Raw genomic sequence first — 17645 nt, forward strand, 5'->3', positions numbered from 1 at the left:
ACCACCTTAATCTATAAAAGTTTCTAATCACAATTATAAAAGACAGCACTTAAGATAATTTGCTTCTGTTCTGAGCATCTCCCATGTCTCCATCAGGTAGTTCTGGAGTTAGTCTTGTCTGATGGGGAGACACAACAGTCTGAGTAAGTGGAGAGAGGTTATGACCCTCAATAGACTAGCCACAGGGCCAGTTCCCTAAGCTGCTATGTGCTGGCTCTCATTGAAGACTCAAGTGAGAAGAAAATGGAGACAGAGTTTCTGTTCGTGCTGAGATCTGGGGGCCCCACATGGGTAAACGAGGAAGCCTGGAGGGCTGCAGAGAGAGAAGCATGCCCCCTGTCACTGATACTTCATGGCATTACTGGAAAGATCATTCGGCCATACCATCAAGAGCAGCGCTGTATGGGAGACGGCGCTAAGCACTCCATTTTTAGATGAGATTAGGAGGAATTCAGTTTGGCATCTGGAGGTAATAAATCTCCATTTATCATTTCAGGGCACTTTGTTTTCATGAATCTTGTAAAAGCCACACTTGGAAATGCTAAGATCAGACTTAAGGACAGCTGAGCCCCACTAGACATCACGAAAAGCCGTGGCTTTGGTTCCATCTTTCAACATGACCAATCCACAGTAAGTACCATGAGGACCTGTTCTCCAGAGCTAGAACGCTGCCCGGGAGTCTCTCCTGAGATGAAGGTCTGCTTCTTCAGGAATCTGAAGCAAACCTCAGAATAAAACTGGGAAATGAAAGGGGGGTGGTCATAAAAGGGAATCGCGAGGAAATGTAGAAATCACGAGAAAGTTTCTGAAAGCAGGGTTTATGAAACCAGGCAAAGGCCTGGTTACTTTCAGGTCCTAAAACCCACGCTGCCATATGTGGTAAGTAGTCAGGCGGCCATTCATTTCTGTCTGGAAACTCACTGGTAAATGACACCAAGATAAAAGCAACGCTCCTTCCATTACACGGTACCATCCCAGCCTCTGTGGCTGCGTGTCTGGCTCCTCGGTCATGAGAAGCAGGATGGCTCATGGCTGTGTTTATGCTGTTGTGGTGCTCTGGGACAACCCTCAACATGGCACAACACAAGAGCACATGGCTGGGTGGTCACCTAGATGGATCTGCTGATCGGGCCTGGGATCGGCCTTCACTATGGGGCTTTGCTGTAGAGCCGCCAACCTAGGGGAGAACAGACTCTAGTCAGTGTGTCTCTATCCAGTCAACTAGGCTGGTCACTCTCTACCTTTGATATTAGTGGAATGAGAGCCAGACAAAAAGTACAAATGCTTCCTCATGCTGCTGCTGGTATCATACCTACGGCCATCCCATTGACCAAAACAAGTCACGTGGCTGAACATACACTCAAGGGTTTGAAAAATATCTCTGTCTCTGTTTCTCTCTTACACACACACACACACACACACACACACACACACCCACAAACACTCATACACATACACACTCACATACAAACTCACATATACTCACACTTATACCTACCTACACACACACACACACACACACACACACACACACACACACACCCTTTTGATGGAAGAAGCTGTAATGCCACATAACAAACTGGCTAATAATGGGTGGCGTTTACTCCTTCACGGAAGGCTGAATAGTCGCTATTGCGCTTTCCCTGTACTGTTCTTCACATGCAAGACCAAAGTGTACATTCAGTAATGAGGCTGTGAGCTCTGAGGGTTTCATTGCCACCAAAGGGAGCTCTTAGTCTCTGCTGACTGTTCAAGATGGCCATGTGGCCAGAGATGGAGCTGAGCCACTGTCAGAAGTGGACTAGAGGGCGGAGACGTGAGGGAGGCAGATGTAACTTGCCCCACACTCTTTAGAACTGTTCCCTGTTAGTTCAGAAATGTGACTCCAGTCTTCTTAGAGCACCTCACTGATTAGAAAATTCCGTTTGTTTAATTCAAAAAATCCTGTTTCCTCGAATAGTTCCCAAGAGAACAAACCCAACCCAGCATGTATGTTTTAGGAAACATCCAGGGTAACTGGGATTCCCCCCCAGAAACACCCACTCTTTTATATCAATTGTCGAGAGACACAGAAACTGCACATCCGATGACTGTTCTGTCTGAAACTCTTGAGTCATTTTGTAAATGTCACACTGTGCTGAGTACCATTATCTGTGCTCGGCAGGGAGGAGAAACCAAAGGCTTAAGGGGGTGCCGTGGAAGCAAATCTGGGCATTGGGAATTACCTGGTGAGTGTGGGTGGTCTGGGTACTCCACCTGTAACCCTTGAACAATCCAAGCAAAGACTCCAGCAACAGTCTGTCACTTGTTGGCTTTTAAGAAACACTTGGAATTTATAATGTTCCCATGGTGCCCAAGTGGGACTTGCCCCACCAGAAGCCCCATGCTTCTGAGACCCACAGCAGACCACAGAGTGGGAACAGCTCTTAGAAAGCCCATTTTAATTAGAGAAACTAAGGCCTGCAATCGCACCACAGAGCAGTCTACAGCAGGCTGGCTGCCTCGGGATCGTCAGTGGCCTCTCATCCCCGTGCGCAGACCCTCCACATCTCCACAGATGTTAACTTTCTACCATTTCATGCAGACTGCTTTCCCTTTTGAATTTAGTGGTGTGATCAGAGACACAAGACTCAGCCTCTCAGATTCTTCAGGATGAGACGGGGCTAGGAATGTGTAGGAGGGACCAAGATCCTGTCCCAGGAAGAGACAGCCAAGGTCTCCAACCCAGCATTTCCCATCAGGAGATGTTTGATAGCACAGTACACAGCTGTTGGCCATCTTACACGATGTACATGTCTCCCTCCCTACTCAGATACCAGTGATATTAAAAATGTCTCCGCAAACTGACCCTGCCCTTGGCTGAGGCATACTGTGTGCCAGTGAAGCTGTAGGTTGGTTTCGGTGTTCAAGATAAACCTGCCAGAGACACAGACTGACCAGGCTTCTTGGTTTGCTCAGGTGACCACCAGTCTCCTACCCCCAGTCTTGAGGATGGAGACACAGTGGGAGCTGTTTGAATGGGAAAGGAGCGCCTTTGACTCTCCTCCTCATCACCCAAATGGCCACCTGGAGTATATTTCCAGTGGCCCTGGAGTATATATCCAGTTGGGAACAAAAGCACCTTTGTTTTATGGTGACACTGATGGTGGATCCATTGTGAAGAACCGAGAGCAGCCATTCTTAGTGTGTCACTGCCGTGGGACATGCAGCCATGCAGATTGAACAGCTCTTTCTTTTTTTTTCTGTGCTTTTTTTTTCTGGCTAGCAGAGGGTCCTTGCCTCCCTTCACGAAGAACTTTCTCCCCAAAACTCACATGTCCGGGTTCGTCCATCCATACAAACCTGTGGGAAGGGGACTAACAAGGCCTTTAAGCCAGTTCCTGACTGGCCTGTGGGAACAGCAGCAACCTTTGCTTCCCTACAGCACAGCTTCCTGTGCCCCCCTAGCCCTTCAATGACAGAGGGAAGAGGGTCTAGTTCTCAGGGGCTAACCCTTCCCTGCCACTCCTCCTTTCCACCCAGACCTACCATTGAAAGAGGGATTTCTGAACTTGAGATTATCTCCCAACAAGCAGACGAAGAGACCAAGAGCATTGCTCCGGTGCAGCTGGTGAACTTTGCCTACCGGGACCTGCCCCTGGCTGCCGTTGACCTCTCCACGGGGGGCTCACAGCTCCTGTCGAATTTGGACGAAGAGTACCAAAGAGAAGGGTAGGTTCTGGCATGGCTGAGGGCCTCTTGCATAACGCTCCGTGTTTCCATGGGTACCTCCCGAGAGGCAGCAGCAGAGGTAAGAGTTGCTGAGCAGAAGAGGCCAGGAGGTGACATTGAGTCAGCGAAGCTTTTTCAACTCAGACACAATTTCCTCAGAGAAAGACTGTGGATGCAGAAAATGCCCGTTGCTGCTGGACAACCTCTTAGGTCTTTTGTGTTGTTTGCTTAGAACTTAGATGATATGACTTGTCTTCAGACTGAGAGGATTCTTAATATCCTTTCTGAGTCCTGCTGTTTGCCTCACAGGGGTTAGGAATGTGCCAAGGTCACAGAGCCCATTGGGATGAACTTGGACTTCACTTTGCTCAGTACACAGTGACACCAAGTGTCCAGGAAGTGGGCAGCATCCCACTAGGTGCTTTGCAGACACTGCCTCTCTCCCTGTCCAGCGAGAGCAACAGGGATGCTCTTTCTTAACTTCTTTATTGCGTGTCAATCAATCAGATCAGTGGGTTCGTTTCCTGTTTAACTTCTCTCTAGCCTGTTCTCTCTGGTGTGGTATACCAGCCAGACAGAGACAAGGAAGGTGAGGGTGTGGTGTCCTGGTTTTCATCGGTAGGGGGTTGGAATGTTGAAGGCCACAGAAAGGCGGACACACGTCCATGGATCACATGGTTGCTTAGACTTCTCTCACCTAAGCTTTCCCCGGTTCTGCCCTGTGGCTTTTAGATGCAGAATTGTAAATGTTGGCCAGCACCTAAGAGCCCAGGTGCCTGTAACCATTTTAGAACACACTAGCTGCTTTAAACACAAAGGTTTGCCGTGTATTTTAGAAGCAAAGGAAAAGCCATGGCTCAGCTAGATTTGCAGAGCTCGGATTCCCTGTGTCTGCTTCCCGCAGGGGGCACCCCTTTCCTAAGATAAATTGCCAAACAACTGGGAAATTGTATACCTGCTTCTGCAAAAATGACACCCCAGTGGCTTTCTCCAAAAATAAAAATTTTCCAAGTATTGTGAACACAGCTGGCAGAACCTTAGAAGAAAATGACAGGCAAATCAATAGGAAAAAAAAAATCTCTGAAGGGATCAGGGAGATGCCTTAGTAAGAATGCATGTTCTGAGTAAGGACGTGGGCTTCAAACTCTAGCACCCAGCCCTACACTGCTATATATGTCTATAACCTCAGGGGGTAGGGAAAACTAGATCCTATCCAGAGAGCTTACTGACCAGAGAGCTTAGCCAAAACGGTGAGCTCTTGGTCCAGTGAGAGACCCTGTCTTAATGAGGCGGAGATCTACAGAACATGCCGAGGGCCTGCTCTGGTCTCCACATGGACACACAGGCACACACACCCTCACACTCACATGCATACATCATGTAAGACTCAAAGGAAGGAAGGAAGGGAGGAAGGGAGGGAGGGAGGGAGGAAGGAAGGAAGGAAGGAAGGAAGGAAGGAAGGAAGGAAGGAAGGAAGGAAGGAAAGGGATGGGAAGGGAAGGGAAGGAAGACAGGCAGGCAAAACATTTCAGAGGCATGTCTGGCATAGCAATATTGTTTGAGGCAATCAACGTCAGGCTGCAGAGCCTGCTTTTCCATAGTCCTGTGTGGCTTAAAGACTGAGCTAAGTCCTGAAGGGCCCAGAACCAGGCCAGCTGTGTGTATATAAGGCTTACGCAGCAGTGCCTGTCAGTGCTCAAAAGCACCACAAGGCTGAGCCCATTTCTCTGCTGCTGCCCTCCCTGAAGTTCAGCTCAGTGAAGTCCATTCCACCAGTCAGCAGGTCTTTCTCTGAGCACCCAGAGCATCACCGGGCAATTGCTCTCTGGTGGTCAAATGCAGTCGTACAACCTCCTTTAACAGAAACAGGCGCTGGCCCTTCTGCTGCTGGCCTGATCTTGATCAAGCCCAGTTCATAGCAGAGAAAGAGATGGGAGACCCTTTAAGAACCCTGGATCAGAACTCACACTTGCTGCAGTGACTGCACAGCGATTTTACCACCCGCCCCAAGCAGGTGATCCACACCGCAGTGTGCCTCCTTTCCAGGCCTGCTCTCACTTCCCAGGTTGCCAGAGACCTGACTCAACCATTCAACGAGTCCGGAGTGGTTGTTTGCCTGTTCTCTCTGCACAAGGCAGAGAGGTCTTTGATTTGCCTCTCCAGGTGTGTTCCCTATGCTGATGATATCATGTAAATAGAAAGCCTAGGGGGAAAGATTTGTCGAGAGCAACCTCTGTGGCAGCCAGACTGTATCCTAAAGCAAAGAAGAGCCAGGCTTATAGGAGAAGCCCAGGTAGAAATGGACCAAGCAAAAGCATGCTGCACTGGGGCCAAGCTGGTCTTGGTTCTTTTGTTTATTTCTTGCCGTTTTCAACCTGGCCCTTTCTGAAGCAACACCATCAAGTTTACCGAGGCCAGGGTTACTCTGTGTCAGTGAGACCCCCTTCCTGCTGAGAGAAGCCCTACAGCTAGAAATAGATCTTTTTCTATAAGAAACCAAGGGACCTTAGGGACCCTAATGTGTAGCTGCCCAGTGACTCATCTGCCTGCATTCAGGTCCCGGAGTGTGGTTATGGTGGGTGTTCAGTTTCCCAGACTCAGATTGTTAGGGCTGCTGATGAGCCTCAGCTTGGCTGTGTCGAGAAGTCTGTGTTTCAAGTTTTCATTAATGTAACAAATACCTGAGAAATGCCTAGAAACACCCTCACAGACACATGCAGGGGGTGTACTCTACTATGGAATATCCTATACAACACTAAGTCCAACCAAGGAGACAGTCAGGGCCAACCACTGCCCAGCCTTTGTCCTAAGTCCCTTGCCTGCTGTGATCTAAACGGGAGAGTTGTCTGTCCCTTAAGGGATTTACCTCTACTGCAGGAAACTTGGGGCCTAACTAGGAAAAACAGACTCCTGTGTGGACCAGCACTGCCTTAGACTCCACTGAGCCTCAACTCGATTTGCCAGTCCTAGCCACATGTTCCTTTTCAGTCCTTTCCTGCCCTCAGCAATGGCGTCCCCTCAATGTCGGACAGCCCCAGATGGGACACACTGTGCCCCCAGACTCCTCCTTCTTCCCTTTCGGGCCTGGACTCATCAGATGCTATCCCTTCTGTCTCCCCAGAGACCTCTCTCCTTCAGCTGCAGCCTCCCCTGTCCTCACCCGCACTCCACATCCCCCCTCGCTCTTCACTTCCTCTGAAGGCTTCAGTGATGCCCTCTGCACCCCTCAGTCTACTACAGCCCGCACAGTCTCTCTGCAATGCCACACCATTGATCCCAAGGGTGTGGCACCTGATCATGATTCCAACATGTTTGGATGTAAAATCACCTGGGGGACACATCTCTGGGAGTGTCTATGAGGATGTTAGAAGTTTAACTGAAAGGTAATATCCACCCCGAATGTAAGTGACACCACCCCTCATGGGCTGGAGGGAGAAGCCAGCAGAGCACCAAGTTCCTCTCTGCCCCACACTCCCGCCACCATAGCTTCTTCACCACGCCATACTATATATTTCCATTTGACTATTGAGCCCCAATAAGCCTTCTTCTCTTGCTCTTTGTCAAACATTTGCTCCCGGAAACAAAATTAAGTAATGAACAAGCATAGGCATCCACGTCCCCTTGCCACCGAAAGCCTTCTGTCATTGCCTCTGTCTTGACATGGTCTCTCATCTTCCTCAGCCACTGTGCCTTCCAGGTCTGAACAGTTGTCACCTGCTTGTTCCTTAATGATTATCCATCTCTGTTAAGTTTTCAGCTAGTAGTGATCAAAGCCACCCACTTATCCCAAGTCTCCCTGTGAAACCCTCAAGTTCTTTCTGGTTCTTCATTGGGGTCCTCAACGCCTTTGACTAATGTTGATGGCATGATTTAGTCTGCTTCTCCTGAGTTACCTGCATGGTTGAAAGGAGAAATGTTCTCATCTCTACCCAGATAATTCTCTTCTATAGCCTTTCTGGTGATGGCGCTCAAATTCAGATATCAGAGCCACAACCTACCCATTACAACAATCTCAAACACAGCATGCCCCCCCCCAAAGAATTTTCTCCTCAAAGTAGAAATAACCCAAACCAGTGAAGAATAGGGGTTGCCTGGTCTTGATCCTTCAACTACCAGAATAATCCACAATGTAATCTCACTTCCAGTAGCCCTAAGCCCCCCTCTTACCTCAACAAGAACCAGTGCATCCATGGCCCCTCTAAGCTACCTGAGATCTATCAGTCACTCACTGTGCAGTTGATGACCTTGCTTTCCCATGCTCTGACTTTCTCTCATGTTCACTCCGGTGCCCACAGTAGGAACACCATGCCAGGGGCACCTGGGAAGCTGAAACTCACACAGTGTGTTGGCTGGGCACTTCTTTTTTTAAAGATTTATTTATTTTATGTATGTGAGTACACTGTAGCTGTCTTCAGACACACCAGAAGAGGGCATCAAATCTTATTACAGGTGGTTGTGAGTCACCATGTGGTTGCTGGGATTTGAACTCAGGACCTCTGGAAGAGCAGTCAGTGCTCTTCACCGCTGAGCCATCTGTCCAGCCCAGGCTGAGCCCTTCTTACACCTCTGTTCTAGTTCTGTCTGCTGCTCACGTCCACCTCCTCTGCATCCAGGTCCGCACCTCAAACCAAGGGGTGCCTGGAGCATCATGGCAGCTCACCACCTTCCTCCCCACCCCCCATGTCTGCTCACCCCTCAACCCTCCATGTGAACCCACAGAGGTGAGCAGACAAGTCTGGGGACCAGGAGAAGGGGAGCAGAGGTGTCAGCCCCAAATGCAAAACCCTGTGACAGCCAAATGCTGTGAGACTTGGTTTTCTGCCCTCCTACCGTACACTGTTCCTGAGTCCTGCACATTTACAGTGTCTTCATTGTCTAACCCTTCTTCCTCCAAGGAAGATGGACAACAGAAAACCCACTCAAACTCACCGGCCTCTGTGACATGGAATCTGGTGTTAAGGCAGATCTGAGGCTGGTCCAGAGAGCTTACCAGTGTCAGCAAGGGCCAGATTCCCCCATCACTGCTGTCAATAGTACTGGCGTCATCCCGATGCCGAAAGTGGCTTCCCAGTTGGCACAAGGGCTGTCTGAGGTAGTCATGCATTTTCAATTGTATCTTGCAAGCGAGAATGGCTGTCCATAATTGGCTTAAGAACAACATAGATCCTTCCCAGAAGCTTCCAGTAGCTCTTGCCTGATGTCTTATGAGCTGGAATCGAGTCATGGCAAAGGATGTGGGGATGCTCGTAGGCTGATTGGACCTCTCTTTTGAATGGTACATTGCTATGTAGACGTGGGACATTCCTTCACAGCACACCACAGCCTCAAGAGAGCCAGTTTGGGGCTTGGCTGGTAATGGTGCTTACTACAGAACCCGACACCTGGTGTGTGACCCCCAGAACCCACATAGTAGAAAGAAAGAACTATGCCCAGTGTCACCTATGTGCACACTCTTACACATTTGTACACACGTGCACATGTGCACACACACACACAAACACAAACATACAATTAAAAGAGAGCTAATTTCCACTCATTACTGGACCCCCAGACAGGAGAAGCTTGGAGGAAGCCCGAGTCTCAAACAGGCTTAAAGAGAGATGAGACCACATCATATTTCTGCCAGAATTCCAGTCAGTGGAAGACAACATAATGGGGCTCAGGAATATTTTCTGAGATGTCAAGTTAGAAAAAGAAGACAGACCCAAGATAGCAAACACCTCTAAATAAGGACCAAAATAATTTAAGATATGACAGCAAGCCATAGCTTGGAGCAAAGAGGAAGGAGGGGCAGGGCCTATTAAGCCACAGCCTAGAAATAGTCTCCTTGCAGAATACCTTGAGGAGGTGTTCTCCAGAAACCACCAGTCCCTCCACCCCCCCACTTCCACAGCCCCCTCCCTCCATGTTCTCATTGATTGGGAAAATAAGAAATCCACAACCTTGAACAACCTCTGAGTTCTACTAACTCACATCTAACTCCAGCTCTGGGCCAGGAAGTTCCTCTAGCAAGGACCCAATGGCCGAGTCTGGGATAGAGGGCATGCGGACAGGATAAAGGGCCAGCTTGAATGACCGAGTGAGAGGATGAACAGCAGCAGTGCAATGGGATGGCACGGGGAAGCCATTTCCTCTGGAGAGTGGTTATAAGGTGATCTGCGTGGAGTTGAGGAAGAACAAAGGAACAGGCGTGGGAACAGCACCAGGCTTCTCATGGCCACAGGTCAAAACTAAGTGCCGTCTGTATACCGCTGTCTTAGCCGGGATTTCTATTCCTGCACAAACATCATGACCAAGAAGCAAGTTGGGGAGGAAAGGGTTTATTCAGCTTACACTTCCATATCACTGTTCATCACCAAAGGAAGTCAGGACTGGAACTCAAGCAGGTCAGGAAGGAGGAGCTGATGCAGAGGCCATGGAGGGATGTTACTTACTGGCTTGCTTCCCCTGGCTTGCTCAGCCTGCTTTCTTATAGAACCCAGGTCTCCCAGCCCAGGGATGGCACCATCCACAATGGGCTGGGCCCTCCCCCCTTGATCACTAGTTGAGAAAATGCCTTACAGCTGGATCTCATGAAGGCATTTCCCCAACTGAGGCTCCTTTCTCTGTGATTACTCCAGCTTGTTTCAAGTTGACACAAAACCAGCCAGTCCAACCCCCAAGCATCATTGGTACTCCCCTGCTCCCTACAAAGCCAGCCTAAAAGAAAGAAGTCAGCTTTGCCTCAGAGCATGCCACCTTTACGGAGAAAGAATCTAGAAGTGTTCAGGGCTGACAGGCATGTCCACCCTAGCCATGACCACGAAGGTGGGAAGCCTGCCATTTCTCTGTGTCACATGATTTACAGAAGGGTGGGACAACAGGAAAGAGAAAGACTGAGACTCATTATCCCACTTTCTTGGCGCCAGTGAGATTTTCCGACAGCAAAATACTACCCTTCCTCTGGCACACCAGGTGCCCCCCATTCACGGTTTGCCCTGAGCACCTCAACTTTCACAAGGATTCTCTAGGCTCCAACTACCAAATAGAGCTTCAGTTACAGAATTTAGATACAACATTGATCACAAGCAATGTCATTTTCCTAGTCCCGGATCCCCTCACTTTTTATTGACTAAGTTATCAATTCACAGATACATTATTAAAATATCCCCTACCTACTCACAGCATGCATGGTGTAGAGCCCTGGGGGACCACTAGATGGCGGCAGAGTGCCTCTGGTGGTCAAGGGTGGGACTGGGCATCTGAATTCAGCCTGGAGGAAGGAAGGTTTACACCCTCAGGCTGGGTGCAGGAAGCAAAGGGAGCCTCCGGGTTTTTATGGTGTCCAACAGGACAACTCTGGTCACTTGTGGAGGCTCCAGGATCCAGAATGTACAACCTCTTCCCACTGTATCAGGGAGCCGACCTCATCTAGTAGCCCTAGTTGCAAAGCCTAGCAAAGAGGAAGCCCTTAGAGTTGTGGCCAGTTCAGAACCGAGGGTCTCTGAGTAGCAGAGAACCCTCAATCTAACAGCACCCTTCTCCCTCCAGTCGCCCCAAAGCCCTTGCCAAGAGTCAGGACCACATTCTTCCTGCCTGTTGGCTGTTCAGACATATGTGGGCAACGTCCTTAGCCCCTAAGAAGGGGCAGAGGTCAGAGGGGTTTAGCAGCCTGCCAAGCAGAGGGCATCTCCTGCCTCCTCACTCCCTGCTCTTGCCACCACGCCGTGAGGCCTCTCTCAGAGTAGCTATTTCTGCAGACTCAAGACACGTAAGATAACACATGTTAGGCTCTGGTGGTCCCAGCTGCACACCGGCTCCTGCCTTCTCCCAGGGCAGTGGTTCGAACCTTCAGCCCTGACGGCAGAACTGAAACTGCCCGCCTAGAAATGGAAATCTATTCCCTTCCTCAATCCAGCATGTTCAGCCTGCTCTTTTTGTTGTTTTGTTTTGTTCTTAGAGACAGGGTTTCTCAGTCTAGCCCTGGCTGTCCTAGAACTAGCTCTGTAGACCAGGCTGGCCTTGATCTAACAGCGACCCAGCTGCTTCTGCCTCCCAAATGCTGGGATTAAAGGCTCAGCTTGGATTCACCTGTCCAGGGCTAGCACTACCCACAGTGGGCTGCCGTTCATTACGAAGGTGCCCCTCCAAAGTTGTCTACAGGTCAGGATGATGGAGGAATTTTCTCAAGGTCCTGTTTTCCCAGATGACCCCAGCTTGTGTTGGGGTACAAACCAACAAACACAGTGACCTTATGAGGTTTAAGAAGCTAGGCGGGGGTGGGAGGTGGGGGGTGGAGGGGTCTCCCCTAATGGTGACCCTCCATGAGGGGCAGGGAGTCGCTACATCTCTTGAGACCTTATACACAGGGCTGTGTTTTAGGTATATTTGGGGGCATATGACTGCTGTTTTTGTCAGTATTTGGAGAGTTCTGCTCCAAGAAAGTTTCTAAGCCACTGGGATAGAAGCCTCCTGCAGGCCAGAGATGGGGTGAAAGCTTCCTACTCTTCCAGGCTTCCTCGCAGCTTCTGCTACTGACTGGCTTCTAGATGCATTCTGACCTCCCCTCAGATCTTTTCTTTGGGAACTTAATGGATAACAATCTAAACGTGCCACTAACAAGGTCTTCTGGCCTGAACACCGTAGGGAAATTGTCTCCATTGCCTGTGAAAACCCTTTTTAGGATGACTAAAGTGTTTCCACCATCTCCACAGGCTCATTCAGAGAGAATTAGGTTTCCTCTGTCTCTCGTCCCAAATCCTCCCTTCCACAGCCCGAGTGCACAGTGGATTGTAGGGTGAAAGATGCTTGACCCTGGAAGAGCAAAGCAAGTTCAGCCCTGACTGGTCTCTACCAAGTGACCTACTTCACCTTTCAGAGGGGCCTGATGCCAAGCTTAGGAACACCCCGTCACCTGATCTTCCCTGCCTTCTAGGCCACTCCTGTGGCCTGATCTCCCATAAAAGAGTCTTTGAGGATTTGCCTTCATTTCCATATTCTAGAATTTATTCTCTCAAATTATTAATCAAAACAACCAAGAATATAAAGCAGAACTCACAGAGGCACTCACCTGCTTTCCACCCCCGGCCTCCTCTGAGGCCACAGGAGGGGTGCCGGAACTTCCCTGCCACACCACCTGCCAGCAAACCCATCTGTTGGTATTTGCAATTTGGGCAGCCCAAGCCCTCCCCAGAGCTGCCCCTGGTTTTTGTAGCATGTGTTGGGAAATAGGGGCACGCCTGCCCTCTGGTGGCAACTCTAGGAATAACACCACTACGAGGCTTTGATGGGCCGCCACTGCCCCAAAGCAGTGTTTCCCAGTCTGTGTCCCTGGCTTCAGCCCAGTCAGTTCTTGAACCTTACCAAGACCCGGGAAATACTGTCTTCTTGGAGTGTGTCTCTCCAAGGAGAGGGAACACACACTCTGCTGTTTGGTCTTCTTAACCGGGGGCTAGCCAAGGAACCTGCAGATTCAGCTTCACCTCGGGATCCCATTCCCTCTGGGGAGTCCCGACCAGAAGTCCCTTTGGGGTTGTACAGCCCCGTCCCTGTCTCTCTTGTTAAAAAGTAGCCACAGGGCAAGCATCCTGAGCTTTGTGTGAAGCTGGATGTGGCCCTACTTACCTTCTCTGGCACCTGCAAGAACAGCTCACAAGCTGGATTCTCACTGAAGTGCAGAGCCAAATTCAGTGGGTGTTGGGGAGGATTTAGCGTCCTTAACTCCACGAGTGCCCACGTGATGAAGAGGCAGGACTGTGGTCCATACCTTGGAATCACCTCGTAAAGTTATAGATCATGGGCCTAACCTAGAAGTGGTGGCTTCATAAGGGACCTGGGGTATGGCTTGAACCTGGGGACTTTATAGCAGTCTCTGGCCTGGATGCTGACCGCGGTCCTCACTTCCAGGCCCCTCCACCTGGACAGCAGATGTCTTCCTTAATCTCTTAAGTCGTTGCTATGTTGTGAGGTCACTGGGAGGAAAAGAGGTACACTCACCACCTCCTTGTGCAGCAGTGGACCCAAGCTCCGGGTGGGCACAGCAAAGCTGCCACAGGAGCAGAATAGAAGAGGTAGACTTGGCTTTGCAGTGGCTTAGTGGGTTTGGCAGGTGATGTGCTGGCCACGTCACAGGGACTGGTCACCCCAGCAGCATCTGTCCCATGTACCAGGCGATGAGTGAGCTATGTCTGCCATGCAAGAGAAACCTGTCCTCCCTGAGCTAGCTCCTGGCTCATGCCCTGGTGTCCTTTGGGCCTGGAGAGAATGTTGCTAGTAACCAGGCAGGTCCGTGTGTTTCTCCTGGATACCTTACAGGCACTTCTTGAACATGACTTCCTCCTTGAGGTCTCTCCTGACACTGCTAAAAGTCCTTCCCAGGGAGAGTCAACCTCTCTAAGGTCCCAACTACAGAGGAAGCACTGCTCTAGCAGACTTCACTGTAGGAAACAAGTTTATTGGACTTAAGTACAGAGCACAGGAGTTATCTAGTGGGGTGTGGGTGCTTCTCCCCCAAAAGGTTATATCAGAAAGTCTTTATTAAGCAGGAATGGGGGCTTTCCCCATAACAGAATACAGAGTCCCGAACAGAGGCCCAAACACCTAGTATATATAGTCCCTTGAGTGTGTGTGTGTGTGTGTGTGTGTGTGTGTGTGTGTGTGTGTGTGTGTTCATTCTAGCTCTGTGCTGTTTTGGCAGCGTTGCATACAACAGGTGGTAGGGAATTCTAAGTACTCAGGTGAGGGCTCCAATGTCCTTCGCACCCCTGGGGAGGGGCTGTAAACAGTCAAGAAGCTCAGCTGGGAAAATCCTTTCCAAGAAAGCCCAGCTTACAAGCACGGGTAGAGATCTCTTGGGTGGAGATCTCTTAGGTTCCGGGTCTGGCACACCTGAACACCTAGGTTTTTGTTTGTTTGGCTTTTTATTTTTAAAGATTTATTTATCTATTATATATAAATACACTGTCACTGTCTTCAGACACACCAGAAGAGGGCATCAGATCTCATTACAAATGGTTGTGAGCCACCATGTGGTTGCTGGGATTTAAACTCAGAACCTCTGGAAGGGCAGTCAGTGCTCTTAACCACTGAGCCATTTCTCTAGCCCGAACACCTAGTTTTAAATGTCTGCTCAAGTTCACCAACCTGAGTCCTGCATAGACTCTGGGTTTAACCCGAGTGCCCCCACCTTACAGCACTTGGAACTCTTTAACTCCACTTCCCACTATAATGTAATTGGTTTTGCTGATTTGGGACGCAGGGCCCACTTTGCCCTTGCAGGGGGCACAGCTTCACTTGGCATTCCAGATCTGCTCCTGCCCTCTTTCTCTGTCCTCCCAGCTGCCTGAGCTTGTCCCTGGCTCGGGGAAATGTCAGATTGTGACCCTAAGCTTGCCTGCATCTCTCTCAAAGACAACCCAGTATTTTCACAGTTGGTGTAAAGTACCCTGAACATCCCTCAGGCAAGCTGCACCCTCACGGAGTACATTGTCTCTTTCCTCGAGAGTGTGAGGTGCATGAAAGTCCGGGCTGGTGACCCCAGTGTACAGCTGCCTTATACTTCGGGGCCTCCAGGTGGTGGGACAGGCTGTCCTTTTGACACAAGGTAGAAGTTTCACTGTTCATCTTCCCTCTGCCTCTAATGCGTACAGGTGATCTCAAGGGCTTCTTCCCCCCAGAGCTGAGGGCTGAACCCAGGGCCTTGCTCTTGCTAGGCAAGTGCTCTACCACTGAGCTAAAACCCCAACCCGTATGGGTTTTCTCCTGGATTTCCCTGACTCTTTGCAGTGTCTCAGGGCCATGTATCACTCAGAAACTACCTCTAGGTGATAGAGTTTTTTTTTGCTTTCTCTGTGGCAGTGCAACTGAAAAATCAACCTTAGGCTTCCAAGAGAGTTGCTTTTCAAATATTAATGTGGCCTCTTCCTCCAAGCATTTCTCTGACTAAATCACAGCCACCCTCACAAGCCCCCTTGAGACCCTCACCTCTGAGTTTGCGAGGCCTAGCAGATAGCAAATAATACATAATGCTGGGCCAGAGAGATGGCTCAGTGGTTAAGAACACTAACTGCTCTTCCAGAGGTCCTGAGTTCAATTCCCAGCAACCACATGGTGGCTCACAACCATCTGTAATGGGATCTGATGCCCTCTTCTGGTGTGTCTGAAGACAGCGACAGTGTACTTGTATGCACAAAATAAATAAATAAATAAATATTTTTAAAAAAGAATACATAATGCCCCTGTAAAGTTCAAAATGTAGATAGACAGACAGACAGACAGACAGACCAAAATAAGCCTTTCTATGCAGTATCTGGGACACGCTTGTGTTAGGAAGCTGTTCCTTGTTTAGCTGAAAGTTGAATTTATTCAGCAATTCTACTTACCTTATGTTTGGGTTGACCTGTGGGAGCCTGCAAGAAAACGGGGAGTGCATTCTCAGGTTCACCAGCAGGGGGCCACAAGCATCCCACCGTTGGTCTTTGTGACTTAGCTCCCGCCCAGCTTTATCTCTCTGTTTTCCATTTGTCTCTTGTCTGACCCAGCCGGTCCCCTCCTCTCTCACCCCGCACTCTTGGCCTTTCTAGGAACTCCTGTCAATCCACCGTTCCTCCCCCATCCAAACTGATCCGATTAGCTTCCGCCATCACTGTTGAGGTCTTCGAGCTTCTCTTTCTGGGACCCGCTTCTCATGTCTAGAGATGACCACGTCCGGCCTTCGTGTTACCGAAACAAGGACAGGGGCCACCCCACGGGTGTCAGGAAATATCCAGAAAGACTTAGCAAGCCCGATTTTCTGCCAGGCTTCTTCCCAGCAATCTATCACCTCCGGCGTTGGCGCTTTCTCTGCACAGATGTGAGGAAGAAGTCGCCACCTGAAAGCACCCGTATCATCCTTTCGGGGACAGCTAAAAAGCAAAGCTGTTGTCCTAGTCCGCTGACACCCGAGTCTACAGGAGCAGATTGACTCCCTCTAGATGGGAACCATGTGACGATGGCCAAGCATCGGAGCCATCAGATATTATCGTCATCTCCACCAACATCATCGCCAACACCACCACCACTGTCACCACCACCATCATCATCATCTCCACCTCCACCACCACCATCATCATCATCGCCACCACCACCACCACCACCACCACCATCATCATCATCACCAACACCACCACCACCATCACCACCACCACCATCATCATCGCCAAAACCACCATCACCACCACCATCACCACCACCACCATCACCACCACCACCACTGTCACCACCACCATCATCATCATCTCCACCTCCACCACCATCATCATCATCTCCACCACCACCATCATCATCATCACCAACACCACCATCACCACCACCATCATCATCGCCAAAACCACCATCACCACCACCATCACCACCACCACCATCACCACCACCACCACTGTCACCACCACCATCATCATCATCTCCACCTCCACCACCATCATCATCATCTCCACCACCATCATCATCATCACCAACACCACCACCACCACCACCATCATCATCATCATCGCCAACACCACCACCATCATCATCGCCAAAACCACCATCACCACCACCACCACCATCACCACCACCACCACCATCACCACCATCATCACACCATCACCACCACCATCATCGTCACTAACATCATCACCACCACCTCCACCACCACCATCATCATCATCATCATCACCACCACCTCCACCACCATCACCTTCATCATCACGACCACCACCACCTCCACCACCATCATCATCATCATCATCACTACCACCTCCACCACCATCATCATCATCATCATCATCACCACCACCACCTCCACCATTTTCATCATCATCATCATCACCACCTCCACCACCACCACCATCATCATCATCATCACCACCACCTCCACCACCATCATCATCATCATCACCACCACCACCTCCACCATCATCATCATCATCATCATCACC

At 49.9% G+C, this 17645-nt stretch overlaps 1 protein-coding gene across 1 annotated transcript in view; it reads left to right on the forward strand.

The window, feature by feature from the left end:
- Positions 1 to 500: 500 nt before the first annotated feature.
- TMEM266 (transmembrane protein 266) overlaps positions 501 to 17645 on the forward strand; it is a gene marked incomplete at its 3' end in the record, with an annotated part of 58658 nt that continues 41513 nt past the window's right edge. The window contains exons 1-2 of the mRNA XM_080930645.1: positions 501 to 630; positions 3523 to 3711. Coding sequence (XP_080786771.1) covers positions 617 to 630; positions 3523 to 3711 — 203 coding nt within the window. The 5' untranslated portion in view covers positions 501 to 616. The remainder of the gene's footprint in view (positions 631 to 3522; positions 3712 to 17645) is intronic.

The sequence above is a fragment of the Micromys minutus genome (assembly GCF_963924665.1).
Source record: "Micromys minutus genome assembly, chromosome: 16".
In the NCBI taxonomy this organism is placed as follows: Eukaryota; Metazoa; Chordata; class Mammalia; order Rodentia; family Muridae; genus Micromys; species Micromys minutus.